This window comes from Punica granatum, chromosome 8, assembly GCF_007655135.1.
Source record: "Punica granatum isolate Tunisia-2019 chromosome 8, ASM765513v2, whole genome shotgun sequence".
NCBI lineage: Eukaryota > Viridiplantae > Streptophyta > Magnoliopsida > Myrtales > Lythraceae > Punica > Punica granatum.
The window spans coordinates 19561426-19581165 of NC_045134.1; the positions used below are offsets into that span (position 1 = coordinate 19561426).

General features: G+C 39.2%; 3 protein-coding genes across 6 annotated transcripts; 1 reads left to right on the forward strand and 2 right to left on the reverse strand.

Annotated features, from left to right (window-relative positions):
- The first annotated feature begins 2500 nt into the window (after nt 1-2500).
- On the forward strand, nt 2501-4164 carry LOC116215912 (protein LIFEGUARD 4-like). Its single transcript, XM_031551722.1, has 4 exons — nt 2501-2856; nt 3282-3395; nt 3537-3694; nt 3802-4164. The coding sequence occupies exons 1-4, from the start codon at nt 2607-2609 to the stop codon at nt 4006-4008; spliced, it is 729 nt and encodes a 242-aa protein (XP_031407582.1). The 5' UTR covers nt 2501-2606; the 3' UTR covers nt 4009-4164.
- A 559-nt stretch (nt 4165-4723) lies between these two features.
- Nucleotides 4724-8011, reverse strand: LOC116215911 (VAN3-binding protein-like). The gene is made up of 7 exons (XM_031551720.1): nt 7538-8011; nt 7254-7367; nt 6232-6661; nt 5868-6095; nt 5730-5779; nt 5547-5604; nt 4724-5332 (listed from the first exon to the last, which is right to left on the reverse strand). The coding sequence occupies exons 1-7, from the start codon at nt 7931-7933 to the stop codon at nt 5115-5117; spliced, it is 1494 nt and encodes a 497-aa protein (XP_031407580.1). The 5' UTR covers nt 7934-8011; the 3' UTR covers nt 4724-5114.
- Nucleotides 8012-12918: 4907 nt separating this feature from the next.
- On the reverse strand, nt 12919-18204 carry LOC116188293. Of its 4 annotated transcripts, none has more exons than XM_031517556.1 (9): nt 17979-18204; nt 17334-17498; nt 16980-17224; nt 16608-16811; nt 16440-16532; nt 16255-16356; nt 15775-16137; nt 14365-14679; nt 12919-13850 (listed from the first exon to the last, which is right to left on the reverse strand). In XM_031517556.1, exons 2-9 carry the CDS (start codon nt 17488-17490, stop codon nt 13206-13208), a joined length of 2124 nt encoding a protein of 707 aa, XP_031373416.1. In that variant the 5' UTR covers nt 17491-17498; nt 17979-18204; the 3' UTR covers nt 12919-13205. The 4 variants fall into 4 exon arrangements, with proteins under 4 accessions (XP_031373416.1, XP_031373415.1, XP_031373417.1 ...); XM_031517555.1 differs by having other exon boundaries at nt 17829-18204; XM_031517557.1 differs by having other exon boundaries at nt 17725-18204.
- Between the last annotated feature and the right edge of the window lie 1536 nt (nt 18205-19740).

A 19740-nucleotide genomic window follows, 5' to 3' on the forward strand; every position in this document is an offset into this window, starting at 1 on the left:
TTGTTATTTCCAAAACAATATTATGTTGTCGATGCAAGATTTCCCAATATCCTGGGATATTTGGCTCCATACAAGGGGGAATGGTATCACTGGAGTGATTTCGGTGAGGACAATCGGCCGACTACAAAAAAAGAGTTGTTCAATCAGTGTCACGCATTAATGCGTAATGTCATCGAATGTTGTTTTGGTATTTTGAAGAGGAGATTCGTCATACTGAAATTTATGCCAAACTTCAAACTGCATATGCAAGGATAAATTGACCTTGCTTGTTTTGTATTGCATAATTTTACTCGCCGCAATCATTACCACGACAGGTTATTTGAAGAGTACGGTGATACTTGGGCGAATTATGATGAATTTCGAAATCCACCAGAACAACCAGGAATTAGAATTGAAGTAAACATGAGTAGTCATGAAATGAATGTTGTACGCGATCATATCGCTAATCGGTTATGGCCCGCAGAGAGAAGAGGGCGATGACATGCACCGAGGTCTTTGTATTTGAAATTAGTGGCAATACTTTCTCTATTTGGAAATTGATTTTGTCATTTTTTATTAAATCCATTTAATTAATGTAGACATTTATTTCTATACATGTCTTCTACACGGGTGATTTATTTCATAAAATGTGATGAACAAATACTTAATCGTCAACGCGTTCGTCAAACGAATCTTATTGTGTGGTGCTCTGTGTAAAAATAGTAAAAGTGGGAAGGCATTAAAAAAATCATAAATTTCATTATTAGGAAGCACATGGGATCAATAAATACAAATTCGACAATAATAAGAAAGCATCAAAAAGGGGGAAAAATGAAAACAATTCGGCCTAGCAGGAGGCTTGTCAAGCTGTGCCATGCTTTCAAACTTATGAGCCCCACCAAAAACTAAAAATTTACATTGACTTTATCTTTGACTAGCATAAATAAAGTAGAGTAAAGAATTGTTTTATTACCAAACATGACCTAACATATGATACAATAAATACTGTAAATAAAGAGAGCTGTCAGGTTTATTATCTCATTTCATAGCTAGACTTTTGACCTTAATGATAACCTCAAACAGAGATCGGGCTGTCATTGATAAATCATTGGTCTTTTTTCCTATAATTGATATGTTGTAATAGATTTGAACTTAACTCTAACGTCGGATTTTTGTACATGATCAATCTTAGCAATTGTAATATTTGGTTTTTGTCAGATTATCTACACTATTAATAAAGGAAAAATTCAATGTTCCCTTACAGTTACAAACTGCATGAAATGTCCATTATACCCTTTGATTTTAGTGTAATAAACAATTACAGTAAATCATTAAGGACAAAATTGTCCTTAAAAATGATTTTATCTCTCTCATTTGCTCTCCTCTCTCTCACCCTCTGCTCCCGTCTACTCTGTTTTCATTTTTTTTTTCTTTAACTTTAATTTTTATTTTCCTCTTCCAATTCAATCAAATTATGAAGGATTTAGGGAAAAAAATTAAATGGTTCGAGTGTTCGAGGTTGGTAAGTTTAAATACGTGATGATTAAATGAAAAATAATAAATTGTGTATATTGTACACGTGCAAGTGTAAGTCTATATAATATAATTCAGTGCATAGCGTAAGTACGCGAACTGGTATTATTATTGATTAAATAAATTGTCAAGGTATTAAAAAATAGTGGCAGCTAAGGGTGACTTCCAATGGAGATAATGTGGGATATGGAAAACGATCTTTGGTCAAGCTTTTAAAATCTGAGAAGTAATTGGACTAAATTAAAAAAGTGGTTACAGCCCCGCAAGTCGCCTCCCAATAATAAGTGAAGTCCTTACACACAAGAAGAGGAAGATGAGAGGGAGATCGGTTTCGCGATCCCATAGTCGTGTAATCTCCGCGCAATCAAGAGAATCAAGTCATAATTCCAGGACAAAGTCCGGTGGATCTAGCCATGGAGACAACTTAATTAGAGTTAGAGTGTTAGACCATATGGGGGTAACCGAATATCAATGATATTTCCGTGCTGTGCAAGTGATATGAGCAATATTAAGTCTTTAGATCCCGTGAGGGGCATCCAGCTATATGCTCTCTATCGATGAGGATGAGGACGCATCACGGGCCTCACAAACAATAAGATATTGTTAACGTACCTGCTAAAACTTAATCATCGTGCTTTCAGTGCGTTCCGAAATTCTGCATTCTGGGAGCAGTTCGTCAACCGATAATGTAGTTAGTCAACTGTCGTAGTTTATGTGCTTTGTTAATTTGAGTTTGTCTTAGTCTCATCAATGTATTTTGGACGCAATCGTGTTTCATGTCGTTTTTCCAATAAATGCAACTCGCACTTATCTAATGATTCCTTAAAGACGCCGAAGTTGTCTGCTTTTGGATATTCTGACTTTTGGTCAGAGAGGCTGCTCCAGATTTTTAAATTGGTCCCACTGGAGAGATAAATAATCGAAGCTTCCTCGACCTTAGCCTTCATATGTTCGAGAAATGTCATATATATACCCCCTTCTAGCTCGACTTCCATATAGAACAGAACGAAACGTATTGGCATTCACTCTACGGACGCTGCACCTGCGATTTGATAACCTGCAGATAAGTACTCTGTTCTCTAGGTGATCTTACGATGTGGAGCCGGACTTCTGGGAGCGATGTGGAATCTGGCGAGAAGCCGCTGCTTTCGAACATGATACTGGAGGGCTCCGAGATTCGGTGGGCGTTCATTCGCAAAGTCTACTCGATCGTCTTGTTCCAGTTGCTCGCAACTGCTGCAGTCAGTGCTGTTGTGGTGTTCGTGCGACCTGTCTCGGCCTTCTTTGTTGGTACGACTGCTGGCTTGGCAGTCTATGTTGCCCTCATTGCCTCAGTTTTCCTCGGTAAGGGAATCTTTTCATGGACCTTCATTTGCATTCTCTGGTGTTGAATTCATTTTCCATGAAACTGTTTTCTTACTGGCTTCTCGATCCGATTCTGAGTTGTTGAGATATTATCAGGTTTCTTTAAATTTCTTCATTCATGTTCTATATGGTTGAAATACTTGAATTCGTTCTTTCCTTCTCGCGTTGACTGAAACTGAGTTCTTCCCAAACGTTAAGAGAGGAAACTATAAGATCATAGAAAGCATTAGTAAAATCAATGCCCAAAATATCGATATGTAGATATAGGAAAGTGATCTTAAAACAGTGCTCGATGGTTTGAGTACAAAGTTCGAAGCTCGGAAAATTTTCCGGTGATTTTATCACTTTTTGTCCTTCTCGATTGGGCTGACATGTGCATTCACGAGTGATTTGTGTTACCGCAGTGTTGTTCCCGATGTATTATTTCCGCAAACGGCACCCCATCAACTACCTTCTGCTCGGGATATTCACGATCTGTTTGTCCTTCTCGATTGGGCTGACATGTGCATTCACCAGTGGTAAGCACATAATTTTCGATTCTTCCAGTTTAAACTAATCCGAAAACATAAATACCGAGCCGTACATGTATCATGATTATGAGATGGCTCTGCAGAATATTACCTAATAATCTTGGACATGGACTTTATCGTTGGTGGCAGGGAGAATTATTTTGGAAGCTGTAATCTTGACGGCCCTGGTTGTCCTCAGCCTCACTCTTTACACATTCTGGGCTGCGAAGAGAGGCCACGATTTCAGCTTCCTCGGACCCTTCTTGTCCAGCGCACTCACCGTGCTTATCATCTTCGGTATTATCCAGGTAAACACCGCAAAAAAGTCAAGATTCTCTGTTTCTGGCGATTCACTAAATGGACTGTTTTGTTGTACCGTGATGTATCACTAAACTATTGTTTCTTGTGTCTGCAGATTTTCTTCCCCTTCGATAAGATCAGCGTAATGATTTACGGGTTCTTGTCAGCAATCGTGTTCTGTGGTTACATCGTGTTCGACACAGACAACCTTATCAAGCGCTACTCATATGATGAGTACATCTGGGCCTCTGTGTCTCTGTATCTCGACATCGTCAACCTCTTCCTCTCTTTCATCTCCATTTTCGGCGCTTCAGAGAGATGAGCAATGCTAGTTGCCCCTCGTTATCTGTACACTCCGATTCAAATCACTGGTCTCTATGTTCTGTTGTCGTTTTGTCTCCAATGGATTCTCATTTCTTTGTTGCAACAAACATTGGATTACATGAAATCTCAAATAAGACCACACACATTGAAGAGATTAAGACTGATAAACCTACGAGAAATTGAAGTCGCACTGTCAATGCCACCATCATATGTAAATTTCGGTGTGAATAACTTACATCTTAAGGATTCTACCAGTCGATGACAAATTGAAGCAAACATCTGACTTAAATTGATCATCCCATGGACATATATGTGAAAGAAATGCATAGAGGATCAGCAGTAATAGCCCAATAGTATGCAACGAATTTCAGAAAACACAATTTGCAGGCATAAGATAAACGAAACTTTCAGAAGATAGATGCTTTTTACTCCAATATATCATTGCTTAACGTTTCAGTAAATATTAGGACTGGTACCATCACATCCATCAAAAAGAACATGATAGTCGAAGTCGAGGAAAGGCCGGTTTGTCGTCCCATTCTCTAATAAAGTGGACGGTCGATTCATCTGCAATCTTCTCACTACTTCCTAATCTTTTCGCGAGCCTTTGCACCATTCTTTTCTTCAATATAAATTCTTAACTATGAAACATCCGATTCGGGAATTGAGGAACATCTGGAGGATGCAAGAAAGAAAACAAAGTCATCCTCCTGTGTGGTTCTAATATCCAAGCCATAGCATTATCATTTTTCCAGAAGATATACTTTGTGGAAGTCTCATTCAACTCACGGTAATTCGCTCCCGATTTTGCTGCAATACCTAACTCTTTCAGGCTAAAGGGTCAAAGAAAAAAGTTGAAAACTCTTTCTTTTATATTCCTACAGAGTTCCACCATTGGCGACATACCATTTCTGCTGCATATAGATTGCTCAATTGGTTACTGGAATATCAGCTAATCAGAACACTATAATTTGCTAGACATCCTACAATACCGAAATCTCTCTTCTAAGTAAACAACTTCCTTCTTAAATCGTACTCTTCAAAACTTCTAATTAGTCTGCTTGAGCCCATCCGAATCCCTTGGTATCATATTCTTCTATTTGTTTACTTCAAATCAGGACACTTCCTCCTTTCGTCAGCAAGAGACAGCAAACTCGAGACACCCTGAGTCCAGATCTCATATTCCCTCCTGTTCTTGCACTCAAACTCCACAATGCCACGGGTCAATGTCTTAAGGCCAAAGTAGCGGCGCTGCTCCCCTCCCTCAAAAAGGTGCCTTCCGGGCCAAGCGGGCATATCCTTGCACACTTCCAACACAACATCTGCCAATCATTGAAATAGCCATCGATTAGGAAAGTATAAGAAAGGCTGCGATTGTCCCCTTTGTTACTTTCTTTTCTTTGGCAAACTCCTGCAGGCTGCAATCTCAGATGCGACTCAACGAGGAATGCAGCTTGGAAATGATCACATAAAACTGAAAACATTTTATTATAACTGAATATCAGGCCAGGAAGAGTATTGTGTGTGGTGGCTTACTCTTTTTCTTCTTGGTTATGGTACTGGCGACGTGCTTGCTCTTCATCTTTAGGATCACCTGTGATGATTCGAAAACATAATGTGATCAGCCACAGGCCATAACATTTAAGATAAACACCAGATTAATTCAAAAACAATGTCATCTATGGAATACAAATGCACAAAAAAAATAAGAAATGTTACCTGGCCTGTTCGATTTATATAGACAGAGACAATCTTCCAGTGAAGATCACCTGTGTTGCGGAAAACCGATTCAACAAATCATCATCTGAAACCAGTAAATATTTAGACAATGGACTTGTATAGAAAGTCGCAGACTACCTTTCCGTGTGCGCTTGAGAAGCTCATTCCCTTTAGCAAGGAACTCTTTTATGCAGACCCCAAGAAAATCTTTTTCCGGCACGATAATTTCGCCATTGTAATCCGAGTTAGGATGCTCGGTGTTTCCTTTGACACAAGCACCCATCCCTTTCTCAACCGGCAGCACTGCTGCGATGTTCCAGACCTCCTTCATTGCCCTCGCCTTCAGAGTCGCAGCCCCTCTCAGAGCTGCACGAATTTTAACAGACGGTTACATGATCGTGTCAAAGTTTAACAATATGAACGGCCTAAAGCTTCATAAAATTCTTCTAGTAGGGACATTTCTTATCCGTTGTTGCGACATTTGAGTTAAATAATATTTCACCTGTGGCTGCTGCAGCCGTTAGAGTGGTGATATCATCATGAGACCGAACGTTCACAGCAGAGCTTACAACGGAAGCCAAGTGGTCCCTCTCGGCCCCCATAGCTTCCGCGGCTTCCACGCACTGAGCAGCAATGAGAGTCGCAGCAGAGGCCACTGCCATGTCTGTCTTAGCCGAGGGTTCGTCAGCCTTTGCTGAAGAAGCTGACGCGGCACCAGCAGCAAATGCTGCCACGGCTGCAGCCACGGAAGCCACCGAGATAGCTGCATGGAGCTGTGCATTGTGGGCCCGGGCCTCCTCTTTCTTCTTCTCCTTCCGGTCCTTGAGCCACCTCCCCACTGTCTTCGCCCCGACAGGGGTGGTTGCCCCAGTCCCGGAGCTGGACCGCCCGCCCGTGAAGAGTGGTTGAAGAGTATTGTGAGAGCGGAAAAACTGCACAATATGGAAGATTAGTATCTTTTCCTAATGATTTTGAAAACTGTTTTCCGTATTCTGAAGAATAACAAGGTGTATTCTCAAATACTACCCAAAAAACTGTTTCCAAGAACTAATGCTTCAGAAACTAGCAAATAAGCATAGCCACAACATTCACACTGTCGATCACGTCTAGTTTTTCCAATCACATGTTACCGGCCGCCACTTTCTAATTGATGGTGGCTGACACCAAGCATCGGTTTCTCAAAACTATTCCAAAAAGCGAGTGCCTCTCTAGTATGGAGGGTCAGCAAAACTAGTCCCGATATATCGATGGCTCAACTTAGGAATCGGGACGGCTTATATATCAAGAATCGGTCTACAATACAATCAGTTTTCTTTTTTATTAGCTTCATAGAAGTTGTTGAGCAAGCTTCATTGGGAATACAGATTTAAATTTTATAGAAAGAACTTGAATGTGAATTTTCAGTGGCAATAACAAACTGCCAGCAAAGAAAAGAAGAAACAATGAAACAATGTAGAGACAGGGCAGAGAAAGCAGAGAAAGGAAAGCAGAGAATGTTCTGTGGAGATGAAGAAGAATGGGAACCTTAACAATGTCATCGAAGTCTTCAGAAGGGGAGACCGAGACCGGGGGGGTGTCTGTTCCATTCAAGGGTCCACTGCTGTGCGAGAGCCTCCCCGACGTTAGCGGTGACACTTCCTGCAGATTTCGACAGCTTTTGTTCATTTCATGAAAATGAGCAATACACAACAGTGACACAAATTAAATTCGCGGGAAAACTTACAATCATGCGTTAAAAACAAGTATATGATAATCCCTTCATATGCTATCAGAGACAGGTTCCTAAAATATGGACTATAAGAACTCACCGATTGAGACATGATGCGCTCAAGAACGAGCTGGGAAGTGGCGGAAGAATTGAAGGAAAAGTGGTTCGTTGCTGTGGAAAAGCAGGCAGAATTGGCCGCTGCTGTGATCTCATCTTCATTGAAGAAGCTCTCCCTCATGATGGGCGTCGGGCAAGAGGAAGAGGAGCCATTGTTGTTGTTCATAGCCGACTTTGACGAGGAACGGTGATGATGGGGAGGACGAGAGGAGGAAGAGGAAGAGGAGGAGGAAGAAGAAGAAGAGAGGGCCTTGCAGACCTCGAGAGCTGACACGCTCCATGTCCTAGAGAGGTACTCCATCGGCTCCTTCGGGCTCTCTGGGGGCATCATTTGAGCCTCCTGTGATTTCTTCTTCATTTGGATTGACATCTCTTCCATGGAGAGTGTTTGGAATGCTTTTGCAGATGGCAGTTCTTTTTTGTATGTCTTCCTCTTTTTTGCTGGCTGTTATTGTGATTTGGGCAGCCTTTTATATGCCTTTGGAGGGAAAACGCTTTGTCTGTCTTTTTCTCTTTATTATTCGGATCGATTTGCATTAAAGTAATTAACTAATTCTCGAAGCATATACTGTCTTTGTTTTCTTAAAACTCAAACAACTATTGAACCGCGGATCACCTTATTTTATGGTAAAGACACCCATATAGTCCTGAATGCCATTAGGCAAACCATTCTAGGATGAGATGCTCTCCGCTCTCCACAAGTGAGTTGTTCTAGAGTCGTGATCACGATCCATTTGAATGATATACGCGAACGACGATACATTGGTCTGCGCACGTGGAGATAGTCCAAAGAACTTATTACCTAGTCTAAAGAGCTCCTTGTCAGATATGCACGATACTAATAATTGTTCAAACCATATGTTAAAATGTCTTATCGTTTTTTTATGTATATCAGTTTTCAAATATGTATTGACATAATATGCACCAGAATGACATGGCACTTTTACATATCTTTCAAACAATCTTTTGGTTAGCGGATATCAAATTATAACTGCATTAATATCAAATTTAGCTATTAGTAATCCTAATGATGAATAAGATGTTGTGTCTCTAGCAAGAATTAATTTTGTTGTCTCCTAGACATTGATAAAGGGGAAGGTACAAAATTTTGGGGATGGGGGAATGTGGTCAAAATGCGAAGGTGGGTAAGGGTCAAGAGGGGCATGTGGGTGTTGTGCTTTTCAATCCTCAATGCGTTAGCGAAGGGAAGGGGGAGGCCAAAGCTGCTTTATTTTAACTTAAGCGGCTGCTTTTTCAGCAGCTTGTTGGTTTCAGTAGACAAACAAAGTACTAAATCTCCCTCTTTCTCTGTCACTGATTTGATCTGATCGATGGTTAAAGGTCTTACGTTTGTTTGGCTGTACATTTGATTCCAGTTGGGTCCCGTCATAAATCAAGAAATTCGTTCTTCTTAAGAAACCCGAGACCGTCTCGTGAGACTATGGGTATTCTCTGTTATTGGCTCTAACTATTCTGTTCGGACATCAGTTTAGTACTGACCACAAAGTATTTTCAGTAGATTTCGAACCCTTGCATTGCGATAAAATTCACCCACTGAAAGTTTAATTTGCCATTAAATCACATTTACATGAGTCTTAATCATTGATAGATTTATGTCTCCATTTTTCTCTTTCCTTTTCCTTTTCCTTTTCTTTTTTAAAAATTTGGGGATTGTTTTGGTTTATGTAACCTTAGACCAATGATCAGAGGACAGACATGACATGTCATTCAACAAGGTGACTGCCTAAGACATCACTCATGATAAACCTAGTCATCCTCCATGACGTCCAGTAATGGCTTGGGCATCCTACGGGGTCATAGGTCTCGAAGTCGGATTATGCTTTATCATTGCACATTGTGCTTCTTGTAAATCCACAAAAACCGGGTCATAGCCTATATGGGTCCAGGACTCAAGCTCACCAGTCACCAGTGGCATGCACTACCCTGGGAGCTACGACAGGTAAGCATATATGTATCAGCCTCACCTCGGCCTAGAAATCGGTAGGCTAGCCCCCCTCGATCAAAATCCTGAGCCCATCCCTGAAAATATCGATAATTTTACCTAGCTAGAATGGCCATATATTATTTTCAACAGCAATATTTAGCAATTGATCTGATCTGATATTTTCTCCTAATTACATCCTTTCATAATAAACATGGTCTCATAGTGATTCCAAACTTCTTTCAAAATAATAAACACTCGTCTCATCGTGATTCCGAACACATATCGACTCATCGTCTCATTGTACTGAACCATGTTTCTCTCTAAATACTTGTGCGTAAGAAATATCTCTAAACTATCCAACATATATACGTGAAAATCCACGATCGATTCGACTCGACGGATGCGTAGTGTCGGTAAAGATAGCAGTACGCATGCATGGGATGTGGGCAATGCACGGAGACGACAGAGGAGCAGTAAGGCAGCAGAAGAGCAGTAGTAAGCAGCGGGATGTCTAATGTCTATGGGAAGGAGTTGCCGTTATCAGAGGCCGACAAGCTGAACGAATGTAACTCATCAATCAAAACTCCAAGACAAAAAACTAATCGGCCCCCCCAAAAAGAGCTCCTCAGTTTTGGTCCCCAATCCAAACTGTACATTGCTGCCCACTAAATAAATACGCTTGCTTTCAATTGGAGACAAAAATTTAAAAACCTCAAACAGAGCATTACTCCCTGACTGCTAATCAAATAGCATATATACATATGGCCGGGGTTTCTTTTTTCTTTTTTCTTTTTTCTTTTTTTTTTTTTATGGTGACTGATTGCCACCGGTGACCAATGCGGTATTTCATGTTGAAAAGCGTGGTATTTTTATTCAAATGCATAGTATTTAAACATTTATCGTTGTACTGACCCTTCTAAATGAGGTACTACGCATTTGAATAGAAGTATCACATCTTTCAAGATATTATCACGGTGATAATCAATCACCGTATAAAATTCCCAAACGCATATTACATATATATATATATATATATATGTCATATTTAAACTTCTAGAGACTATAGTAAACTGTTTCCAATAATTACCCCAAATGGCACATAATTTTCTATATTTGAGTAGGTATCTGCATGGCTACTTTGTATTCAGGGGTTCTCTATATTCGCATGGCAGGCGTTAGCACTTCTTTTACCCTCCATTAGAGGGAAAGTGCGAGGAGGAGAGGGGAGGGGAATAGGATTTTGCATAGAAGTTTTTGAAAATTCCATACAACTTTCAATTTCCCTCCATTTCTTTCGTATCCAAACAAAACATTAGCACCAAAACTGAGGGGGTTCTATCCAACAAACAATTATGGGATCATATAGCTCACGCTAACATGGTAAGAAAGAAAGAATATCGACACTACTGTATTAAAGTTCAAGAATATCCACACGATTGTATTAAAGTTGAACCCTCATTTGAGAAAGGGTGTGTAGTACATTGGATATACACGAGGTTTTGGGTCTAATTATCGCTAAATTTTCGGCATCTTTCCTCACGAACATGACGGGGTAAATTATTGAAGAATTTCTCAACCATATGGCAAATACACCACCAAACCATTTGGATAGATCAGAAGTTTCCCCATAGTAATAATAAGTAAAAATATACCATGAGAGAGCCCCTGCAGAAGACATTTCCTGACTATCCCTTTCTTCCGCAAACAAACAAGGCTGCGCGTGCTTATATAATATACACACATACACACACACACATATACATAGAAAGAGAGAGAGAGAGAGAATTGATACGTCATGTTTTTCACCTTTTGAGCTCATTTCTTCTTTCTTTTTTTTTCTTTTTTTTTTTATCAGACAGACAGAATAATATGCCCTGAGGCAGCTAAAATCTAAGGCACTCCCGTACAGAGATCGTCCCTTCACGGTTCCATCCATTGCAATGCAAGCAATGAAACACTTCCTCTACCTCTCCCTCCTACAGTGTGTGGGTGTGTCAGCTTTCCCTTTTCCCTTTTTCCCTTTTCCGTTTTCCAAATTATTGCTTTTCTTGGTTTTCCTTTTCCCTTTTCCAGGAAAAAAAAAATAACAAAAGAAGAAGAAGAGGAGGAAAATAAAAGGGAAAAGAAGGGGGGTTCACTGTTCCTTTCCTGTTCGTCTCTTTATTCCCTTTGCCCGCGTTTCCACACTATTCATCACGAAACCCTTTTTCTTCCTTCTTCCTCTGGAGCTCGTTAGTCATTACTTCTTACTTTTTCCACTTTCAATTATTGTTTCTTTTCATTCTTTTACTCTATCTTTGGATCGAGGGAAACGGGAAAAGGGGAAGGGATATAACCGAGAAATGAAAAAATCGATTCCAAATCAATTCAATTCTCCTAAAATATAATTTAGTTACGTGCAATTTTTCTTGAAATTTTTTTATATGGTTTAGTTTCCGGTTTTAAGTTAAAAATTGGAAAAAAAAAATCAAATCGAACCATATATGTATATATGTGAGATTTTTTTTCTTTCAAAGCTCTTTGCATCCCCCTACCGTGAAACAAGTTTTTTTTTATGCGTATTGGGATGCATACTTGATTTGTTTTATTACTTTATGGATTATGAGCTTTATATATTGTTTGGTAAAATAGAAACTTGATTTACTTTATTAACTACTTTCTAGACTAAGGACTTTCAAGGTATATGAAGATTAAATTCGAGATTTATTTGCTCCTAGTTTATTGCCGTTTGAGATGCATCATGCATATCAGTGATTTTTTCTGGTAAATAAAATTCATCTGGATAAACCAACAAGGGTCGGTTCGATGTTTGTGCCCCTCAACCAAAGTCTTGGATTCGAGTATTGAGAATGAAGAAAATCATTGATCATGAGAGTTTTACTCCTTAGTCGGTCGACCCGCGCTAACTGGATTAGTCATGGTTCGTTGGGCTTCTGAATACATGGATACACATCGAAAAAAAATTCATCTAGATATGACGCAATAGGAGAATTAAATTAATTGCTCTTAACACATTAGGGGCGATACAATCTAAAAAGAACATTTAGTTATCAAGACCGAGCACCCCTACCTTTCCTCCGTTTCCTTCGATCTGAACGGACAGTTTGAGTAGTCTGAAGAGTTTTAAAATGCACTTAAGGTTCATTTTTGGAGTAAGAAATATTCTGTGGATTTGGAGAAAATTATGATTTGTCAACCCCCAAATTTTAGACTTAACGTCATTTTCATCCCTGTCTTGCGATTATCTTGTTTTTCCCATTTAGGAAATCATTTTCCAGTATTTCCTGAAAACGTTTTCCGCCAGTTCCTCACTTTCAATTTACAAAATACTAAAAAAGCATGCAGTTCTTCAATTTTTCAGTGGTCCCATATATCGTGGGGATTGAAAATTTGAACTGTCAACTTCCGAACGAAGATGCTAATCATGCAATTTAATCAATTTAGATACAAATACGACACATATTAAACTCAAACTTGGCAGAAATCAACACATCTTACAATTCTCACCATCTCGGATACCAAGAGAGTTCACCCGTGGCATAGCACATTTATAGCTACCCTGATAAAAGATAATTTACAGGTCGCAACAATAGCTAGCTGCTTGAGACTTATCTCCAGAATGCATACACATTGTCAACCGCGAAATACAAAGACCCGAACATCAGAGAAAGACACCTGCTCACTCAGCCTCACAAAGCAGAATGATCTACCTGTGATTCTGCTTCTTGAACTCGTGCTTGAGCCAGTTGACCCTCTTCTCGCTGCTCTTCAGGTTCTTGAATATCATCTGGTTCAGCCTGTCCTTCAGGTGATCCAATGCGAAGAAGTGGAGCTCATCATTCTGCTCGATCTCAGGCATCGTGCCTAACATCTCCATGATCTCGCTATATGTAACATGGCTCGGATCCAATGGCTCCGGAGGAATCTGCGATGGGATAATGCTCTTACTCTCGACAGCCGAATAGAGCCTATCTAGCTGCTTGCTGCGCTTAGAAGTCCCTTGTAATTTCTTCTTCTTCTTCTTCTTTCCTTTCAATCTACTGCTAAGTCTGTTCAGCTCCACCTGTTTCTTGGCCTTCTTCGAACCCAACTCGCCAATACTTTCTCCAACATCCTTGTTATCATTTAAGTTGTCATCGCCGCTATCTGAAGGCACAACGTCATTGTAGTTGGACATGTCTTCATCATTGTAGTTGGACATGTCATCATCGTTGAAGTTAGGAGGCGTGTCTTGGGATGGGACCCATGGAATATATCCAGTGGAAACGACGTTCATGAACATTCTATCTAGCAGCACCTCCAAGTCCGGCGGGATCCCTTCCGTTCTGAAGCTCCTAAATTCTGGATTCAGCTGGAGAAAATGGAAGCACACTTTTTAAATGTTTGCCACACAAATGAAATGGAATGTAAATTAGTCAATTTGGTTGACGACATGGGGGCTGCCTGAGGCTTACAGGAGTTAACAGAGCCGAATAAGGCGTGTCGTGTCCTTGGCCCGATTCCACTTTTAATGCAGTACAACATCTAACATGGGCTTTATAATGAGATTTAAACTTATCCAATTGTATTCAGTTATTGGTTGCTCATGTTTCCCGAGATTAGTTCCATCAGGAACCTCGTCAACAAAAAGAAAATAAAAACAATAAAACATTTTAAAGGATCAAAATAAAGCCGGAAACACATTTCAGACTCGATTCCTGAAGTCTTCATTTAGCACAGTGGGACCACTAGATTGGCTTTATCAAAACCACCAATTTACCTGTTTCCAAGGACTCTTGGTGCACTAATAGCCCACAATAGCTCCATAATAAGCTGCTCATTAACACTAAAGAATTGGGATGGGTAGAATCATCATAAGCCAATACCTGAATTTTTCGCACCCACCATTCATCAGTTGCATTGACAGTCTTCTTCTGCGAGTCCCATCCCAGCTCTGTTTCACCATCGATAAGCTGCTTCCATTTTTCCCACTCACCCTTGAGACTATTCCACTTGCTTTGCAACTGATCTTTGTCATATTTCCTACCAGTTTGCACCTCAAACTTACTGGCTATAATTTCCCACATTTTTTCAGTGAATTGGGTCCCTGGGCATTGACCTCTATCGATTCGTTCAATGCATAACTTGCAGAAGACCTCCACAAGTTGTGACGACCAGAAAGCTTCACAAGAGATTGGCACCTTCACGTAGTTTAATAAATCAGCAAATGCATGCATAGTAAGTCAAAGCAAGCTCTGAGGTAAGAAATATAATTAGGTTCTTCATCCGTACAGCACAACTCACTTCCAGAAAAATTCCTCAATTTAGAACAGATACAAGCAAAGTCACCATTAGCTGTGACGAGAGAATCTCTTAACAGAAAAAATTTTAACCAAGGATCACAGAGAGAACAGACTCTCCAAAGAATACCACCAAAATGAACAATAATATGGAAAGTCTCCGACTTTGAGAGAATGAACCACAACGTTCTATAACAGAAAAGAACGCAACAAGTAATTTTTAAAATTTTAACTACACATTGAAGATGAGCAATAGATTATAACAGAGAGATCTTCAGGAAAAATTAAAACAAAGATAATGATGATAATTAAGTGCAAGTATGAAAAAGAAGAAGAGAGAAATAAAGAGAAGACCCAAAAATAGAAAAGTGTGGGGGGGGTGGAGAAGAGGAGGGAGGGACTAACAGTAATATTGATGTCATTACTGGTCTGGCCAGTAGACCCCTTTAGAAGAGTTGTCTTCCAGTAAAATATGAAAACTGGGTATGAGATAAGGGAACCTAAGATAGTTTCTCCATTTTGCAGAAGTTTCAAGAATCAAAAAGGGAAAAGCTATGAAAGTTTATGAATATTCATAAAGAGTCCCGAGTTTTCTAAAGATACTGTTCTCCCCAACACATTCCCTCAGCATAGTGAAGAACTTGGAAATGCTCCACAATGCATTCAATGAAGAGTTTCTTACACCTGGTGCATCATAAATTCCCTTATCTCCTAAAAGAACTCTCTCCACTAGTAAAGCATGCAAGTATATAACTCAGAAACTCCATCTAACTTCCCAGGTAACTCACAAATAGCTTCAAAATTCTTCACTAGAAATTCTCAAAGGAAAAGCAAGCTAAGATTAAGGTAGTTTCTCAGGATCACACTAATTTAGCAATAAAGTACCATCACAGGGAAATATTGCATAACATAACAAAGATGTAGTTCTTAATGCCAATGGTTGGAATTGTGATACATATAATATACATAACAAGAGTCAAAAGAGAATGCAGGTACCTGAAGAGCCCTACTGTCAGATGTTGAAGCCAAGAAGTGATTCTGGTGGTTCATAGATGCAGTTTGGACACCAGAGTTAGCTGGATTACCACTGTTCTCTCTACTTTGCAATACCTCAAGCTTCTTATTCAGTTCCCCATACTGCCGCTCAATACTCTCCAATGCTGATTTATATTTCATGGCCATGGTATAACATTTTGAACGGCTAGGCATGGAGCCCCGAACATCAGAATCCGACACTCCCAAGCCATAGATGCGAAGAAATCCAGGCTTATCTTTTCCCATGACTTTTGTGTACACATCATTACCATCCACACTCGTTGAACCCTGCGCATCTTGGGCAAGAATTTCTTTCATTTTCTCCTGCCACAGAAAAGAATATTAAAATTAGTCAGAAAGTATAATTTCACTGGTATTCCAGATAGCATATAAAGCAAGGCGCACCCTTCCTTTCTGTCAGAGAAAAGGGAAATAACTTACGATTTTTTCACCAGCCACCTCATTTACAGGAGTTCCATCTGACTTTGCGTAACAAGTCATGAACATGTCGGCACGTGATGGATCACGACCTAACTTTTCTTGCTACAAAGATATTTAGAAAATGTAAAGATGCAGAAACTATCCATGCATACTCATTCAGAAGTTTGATGTTAAAATTTCTTTACCGTAATCTCCCTAATGACAGCAAAGCTTCTTGTCCCCATGCGGTGTACCATTTTCTGTCGTTTTCGAATCTCTTTATTTCTTTTGCTAGCATCCTGACATTTGAGAAGGATTTTTAACTAGGATATATGGCAAACCAATTAATAAACATGTGATTGTAAAGCATGTACCTTCCCTACTTCAGATGACCAATATGTTAGAAGCTCTTTCCATTGATCTGCTTCCACTCTATCTGGAACATTTTGCAGTTGCTCCTCAACGGATAGCATTGGATCAAAATACATTTTCTTAACTGTGCTCTTCCAGTTCCTCCACTTCTTAGAAATAGACCTCAGGATAAAGTCTTCATCCCCAGCAGGAATTTCAAACTTCAACTACATATTCGAGACAGAATTAAAAATAAAATAAGCACCAGTCATATAAATCTTAAGTTCCAGAGAAATATCAGTGAAACGATATCTCTTATGGTCTAAACAATTAGTACCAGTGACGAAGGCATAAATATGTATCAAGACAAGATAATGCCACATTCATTCACTGACCTTCACTAACTTGACCATTTCTTCTTTATGGTGCCCAGGCATCTTCCTCCATGTCAAATAATGGAGTGGCGCATGTGTACCATCGCGTGCTATTGTGCCCAAGAAATTTGCTAATTTGCTGGAGTTTTCCGGGTCATTGGGCTGTCCGAAGCTATTGAAGGAAACGACTTTACGCTCATCATCTTGCAGGCCCCAAAGATCACGCATTAGAGTGGGCCCCCTCCCTCTCTTTCTCTTAGTACCACCTACCACGGCAAAACGAACTCACTAATCCAAAAGCTCCATCATAGCAATTCATCAACTTAATGGAAAAACTAAAAAGCACTATCTAAAGAGAAAAGAAACAAAACATACCATTAGATTCAAGCTGCAAGGCTGAGATAGCTTCAACCGATAGTGGACTTGATGGACTTGAGGGAGAACTGGGCTCACTGCTGCTGCTACTATTACGTTGTCCCGGCTGCGGAGTTTCTGGGGGCACTGGTACAACCGACAGCCTCCGGGTCCTCATCCTATGGGCTACAAAATTTCAAAAACAAAATCTTATAAACAAATTACTGATCGAGGGCTGAACAATTACTGATTGAGGGCACTCTTTCTTCTTGTTTACATTTTTCGGTAACTAACAATAGCTTCCACTTATCCAAAAAATTGGGACATTGGACCAAAAAAAGGTAGTGAATTTCTACTGAAAATGAGCAAATTTCACGATATACAACGTTATCAAGCAAACCCATCACTGAACCTCAGCTCAATTCAGACCCCCTTCATTCCATCCACGCAAGTGAAGATCTTGGGTGTGAGCTAATCGAATGAACATTTGCGGCAAAAGGGAGAAACAACTGAGACCTATAGCGGCGCAGAAACGCTACTGTCGGCTACTGCAGCAACTCCGACTAAGTACTTCACTTCGCTCACTTGGAGCAGCAGAGTAAATTGACGCAGATCTCGACTGACACAGAGCTCAAATCCAGCATCACACCAAGAGAATCTGAGTACCTGCCGGCACTCAAACAACAGAGGCATCGACGGCGTGGGGGAGATCCGGAGAGTCAGTGGGGCGGAGAACGCCGGGCTAGAGCTCCATCGGCATGGCCGCCGGAGGGAACGATGAAGCTGTCATCGGTTTCTGTGTTTTCAGGGAAAGGGCCGTCGAGAAGATCGTTAGCGCCAAAGAGAGAGAAATTACGGGCGAAACATTTTTCCTTTTGGGGGCAGAAAATGAATTTTACAATTTCTTTTTTATTTCAAAAAAATTTCGTTTCAATTTTTACAAACTACTAAATTAAAGATAAAATTATAAATTTAGCAATATAAATACCCATTTTTCTCACCCTCCACTTTTCTCTCTCTCTTCCTCATCCTAAACCCAATGTGCAACACCTTACTTTTTTTAATAGGAAAAAAATAATTTATTAATATTTCTCATAATGTATTATAATTTTTTAACTTTTTATTACCAAAAAGTCACTAAAATTTAATTATGTGCAAGATATAATAAGATAAAGAAATTTACAGTAACCTATTCACGACATTTAGTGAAATTAGTGTGCAGTACGTAGGGGTGTACACAGATACTGAGTATACCTAAAATCGGTGTAGGGCCCAAATAGTTCGTATTGAAAATAAGTAGGGTCCGAGTATTAAAATAAGGAACCGGTGAAAACTGATTTCAGTTTCAATTCTTGCATATAAGAATTTGAATTAAAATCGATACTCGGACCCATATAATAATTTTCCCATTATATAGGTATAGTTATATTCAAATATTCCTATATTTAAAAAATATAGTCATTGATTTAAAAAAATAAATCTATGTTAACATTCTGTTTTGTGTAATTATTGATTATGAAGAAAACATTTTCGATTTTATTTAAGGAGATAAAAAAAATTTATAGGTTCTAATATGATACCAATTGTGGTATAATACAGGTTTCGAGATAGGTTTCGGTTCCATAACTCAACATGGTAGATCCGGTTCTAAAATCTTGAAACATATTTTTTACATGGTAGGGTCGGAGTATCCTGAAAAAAAAAAAAAGAATACCTGGATTTGCACACCCCTGATAATACGGGTATTTGTCTAGTATATATTATATTTTAGAAAAGGGATTAGGTTAGGTGGGTAGTGCGGCCAGTGGCGCCAAAGTTGGCCCAAACGGGAATAAATGTGGCAGCAAGTGTTATTTAAGGGAAGAACTGTCCCTAAAATTTTGAATTGAGTGTGTCCCAATAAGTTGTGTATCTAAAAGATTACAGAAGAAAAATAATCACAATCTAACTTTTATCTATATACTCTACGATAAATAATAAATTATTCATAGTTTTGAATTGAATAGTAAATTATTCATAATTTTGTTTTTCTTTTTTTTCCCACATTTTTTTCTTCAAATGTTTCTCTCATTAATTAACATCTCACGTTCAAACCCCTTTGTCCTTTCTCACATGCCTCTTTTCCATTATACGTCATAGCACCTCACTTTTTTATCCCTCACTTATTTTCATTCATTTAATTAATTTTCGAAATGAAAAAATACGGTGTTTACAATTTACATTTCAATTAAGAAATTTTCATTTTTTCCTATACCCTTAGATATTAAATTTAAGTCACATTGACAAAATCATGTCTGAAGTCATAAAACTACGCAAACAGTTAAAACCCCAATCCCAAAAATATCACTTTGGCTCAAATAATTCTAAACATTTAGTTCATTGCGTATTTCTCTTATTATAATTTTAAGAATTTCTTCTAAAGTTTGAT

Excerpts from the sequence above, each read along its gene's own strand:
- LOC116188293 (XM_031517556.1), bottom strand. The coding sequence starts at position 17,490 with ATGAGGACCCGGAGGCTGTCGGTTGTACCAGTGCCCCCAGAAACTCCG. Across the intron at positions 16,138-16,254 it reads AGGTGGCTGGTGAAAAAATC|GAGAAAATGAAAGAAATTCT; the intron begins GTAAGTTATTTC and ends TTTCTGTGGCAG. Across the intron at positions 14,680-15,774 it reads CTGACAGTAGGGCTCTTCAG|GTGCCAATCTCTTGTGAAGC; the intron begins GTACCTGCATTC and ends AACTACGTGAAG.
- LOC116215912 (XM_031551722.1), top strand. The coding sequence starts at position 2,607 with ATGTGGAGCCGGACTTCTGGGAGCGATGTGGAATCTGGCGAGAAGCCG. Across the intron at positions 3,396-3,536 it reads GACATGTGCATTCACCAGTG|GGAGAATTATTTTGGAAGCT; the intron begins GTAAGCACATAA and ends CGTTGGTGGCAG. Across the intron at positions 3,695-3,801 it reads TCATCTTCGGTATTATCCAG|ATTTTCTTCCCCTTCGATAA; the intron begins GTAAACACCGCA and ends TTGTGTCTGCAG.
- LOC116215911 (XM_031551720.1), bottom strand. The coding sequence starts at position 7,933 with ATGGAAGAGATGTCAATCCAAATGAAGAAGAAATCACAGGAGGCTCAA. Across the intron at positions 6,662-7,253 it reads ACTTCGATGACATTGTTAAG|TTTTTCCGCTCTCACAATAC; the intron begins GTTCCCATTCTT and ends CATATTGTGCAG. Across the intron at positions 5,605-5,729 it reads ATATAAATCGAACAGGCCAG|GTGATCCTAAAGATGAAGAG; the intron begins GTAACATTTCTT and ends GAATCATCACAG.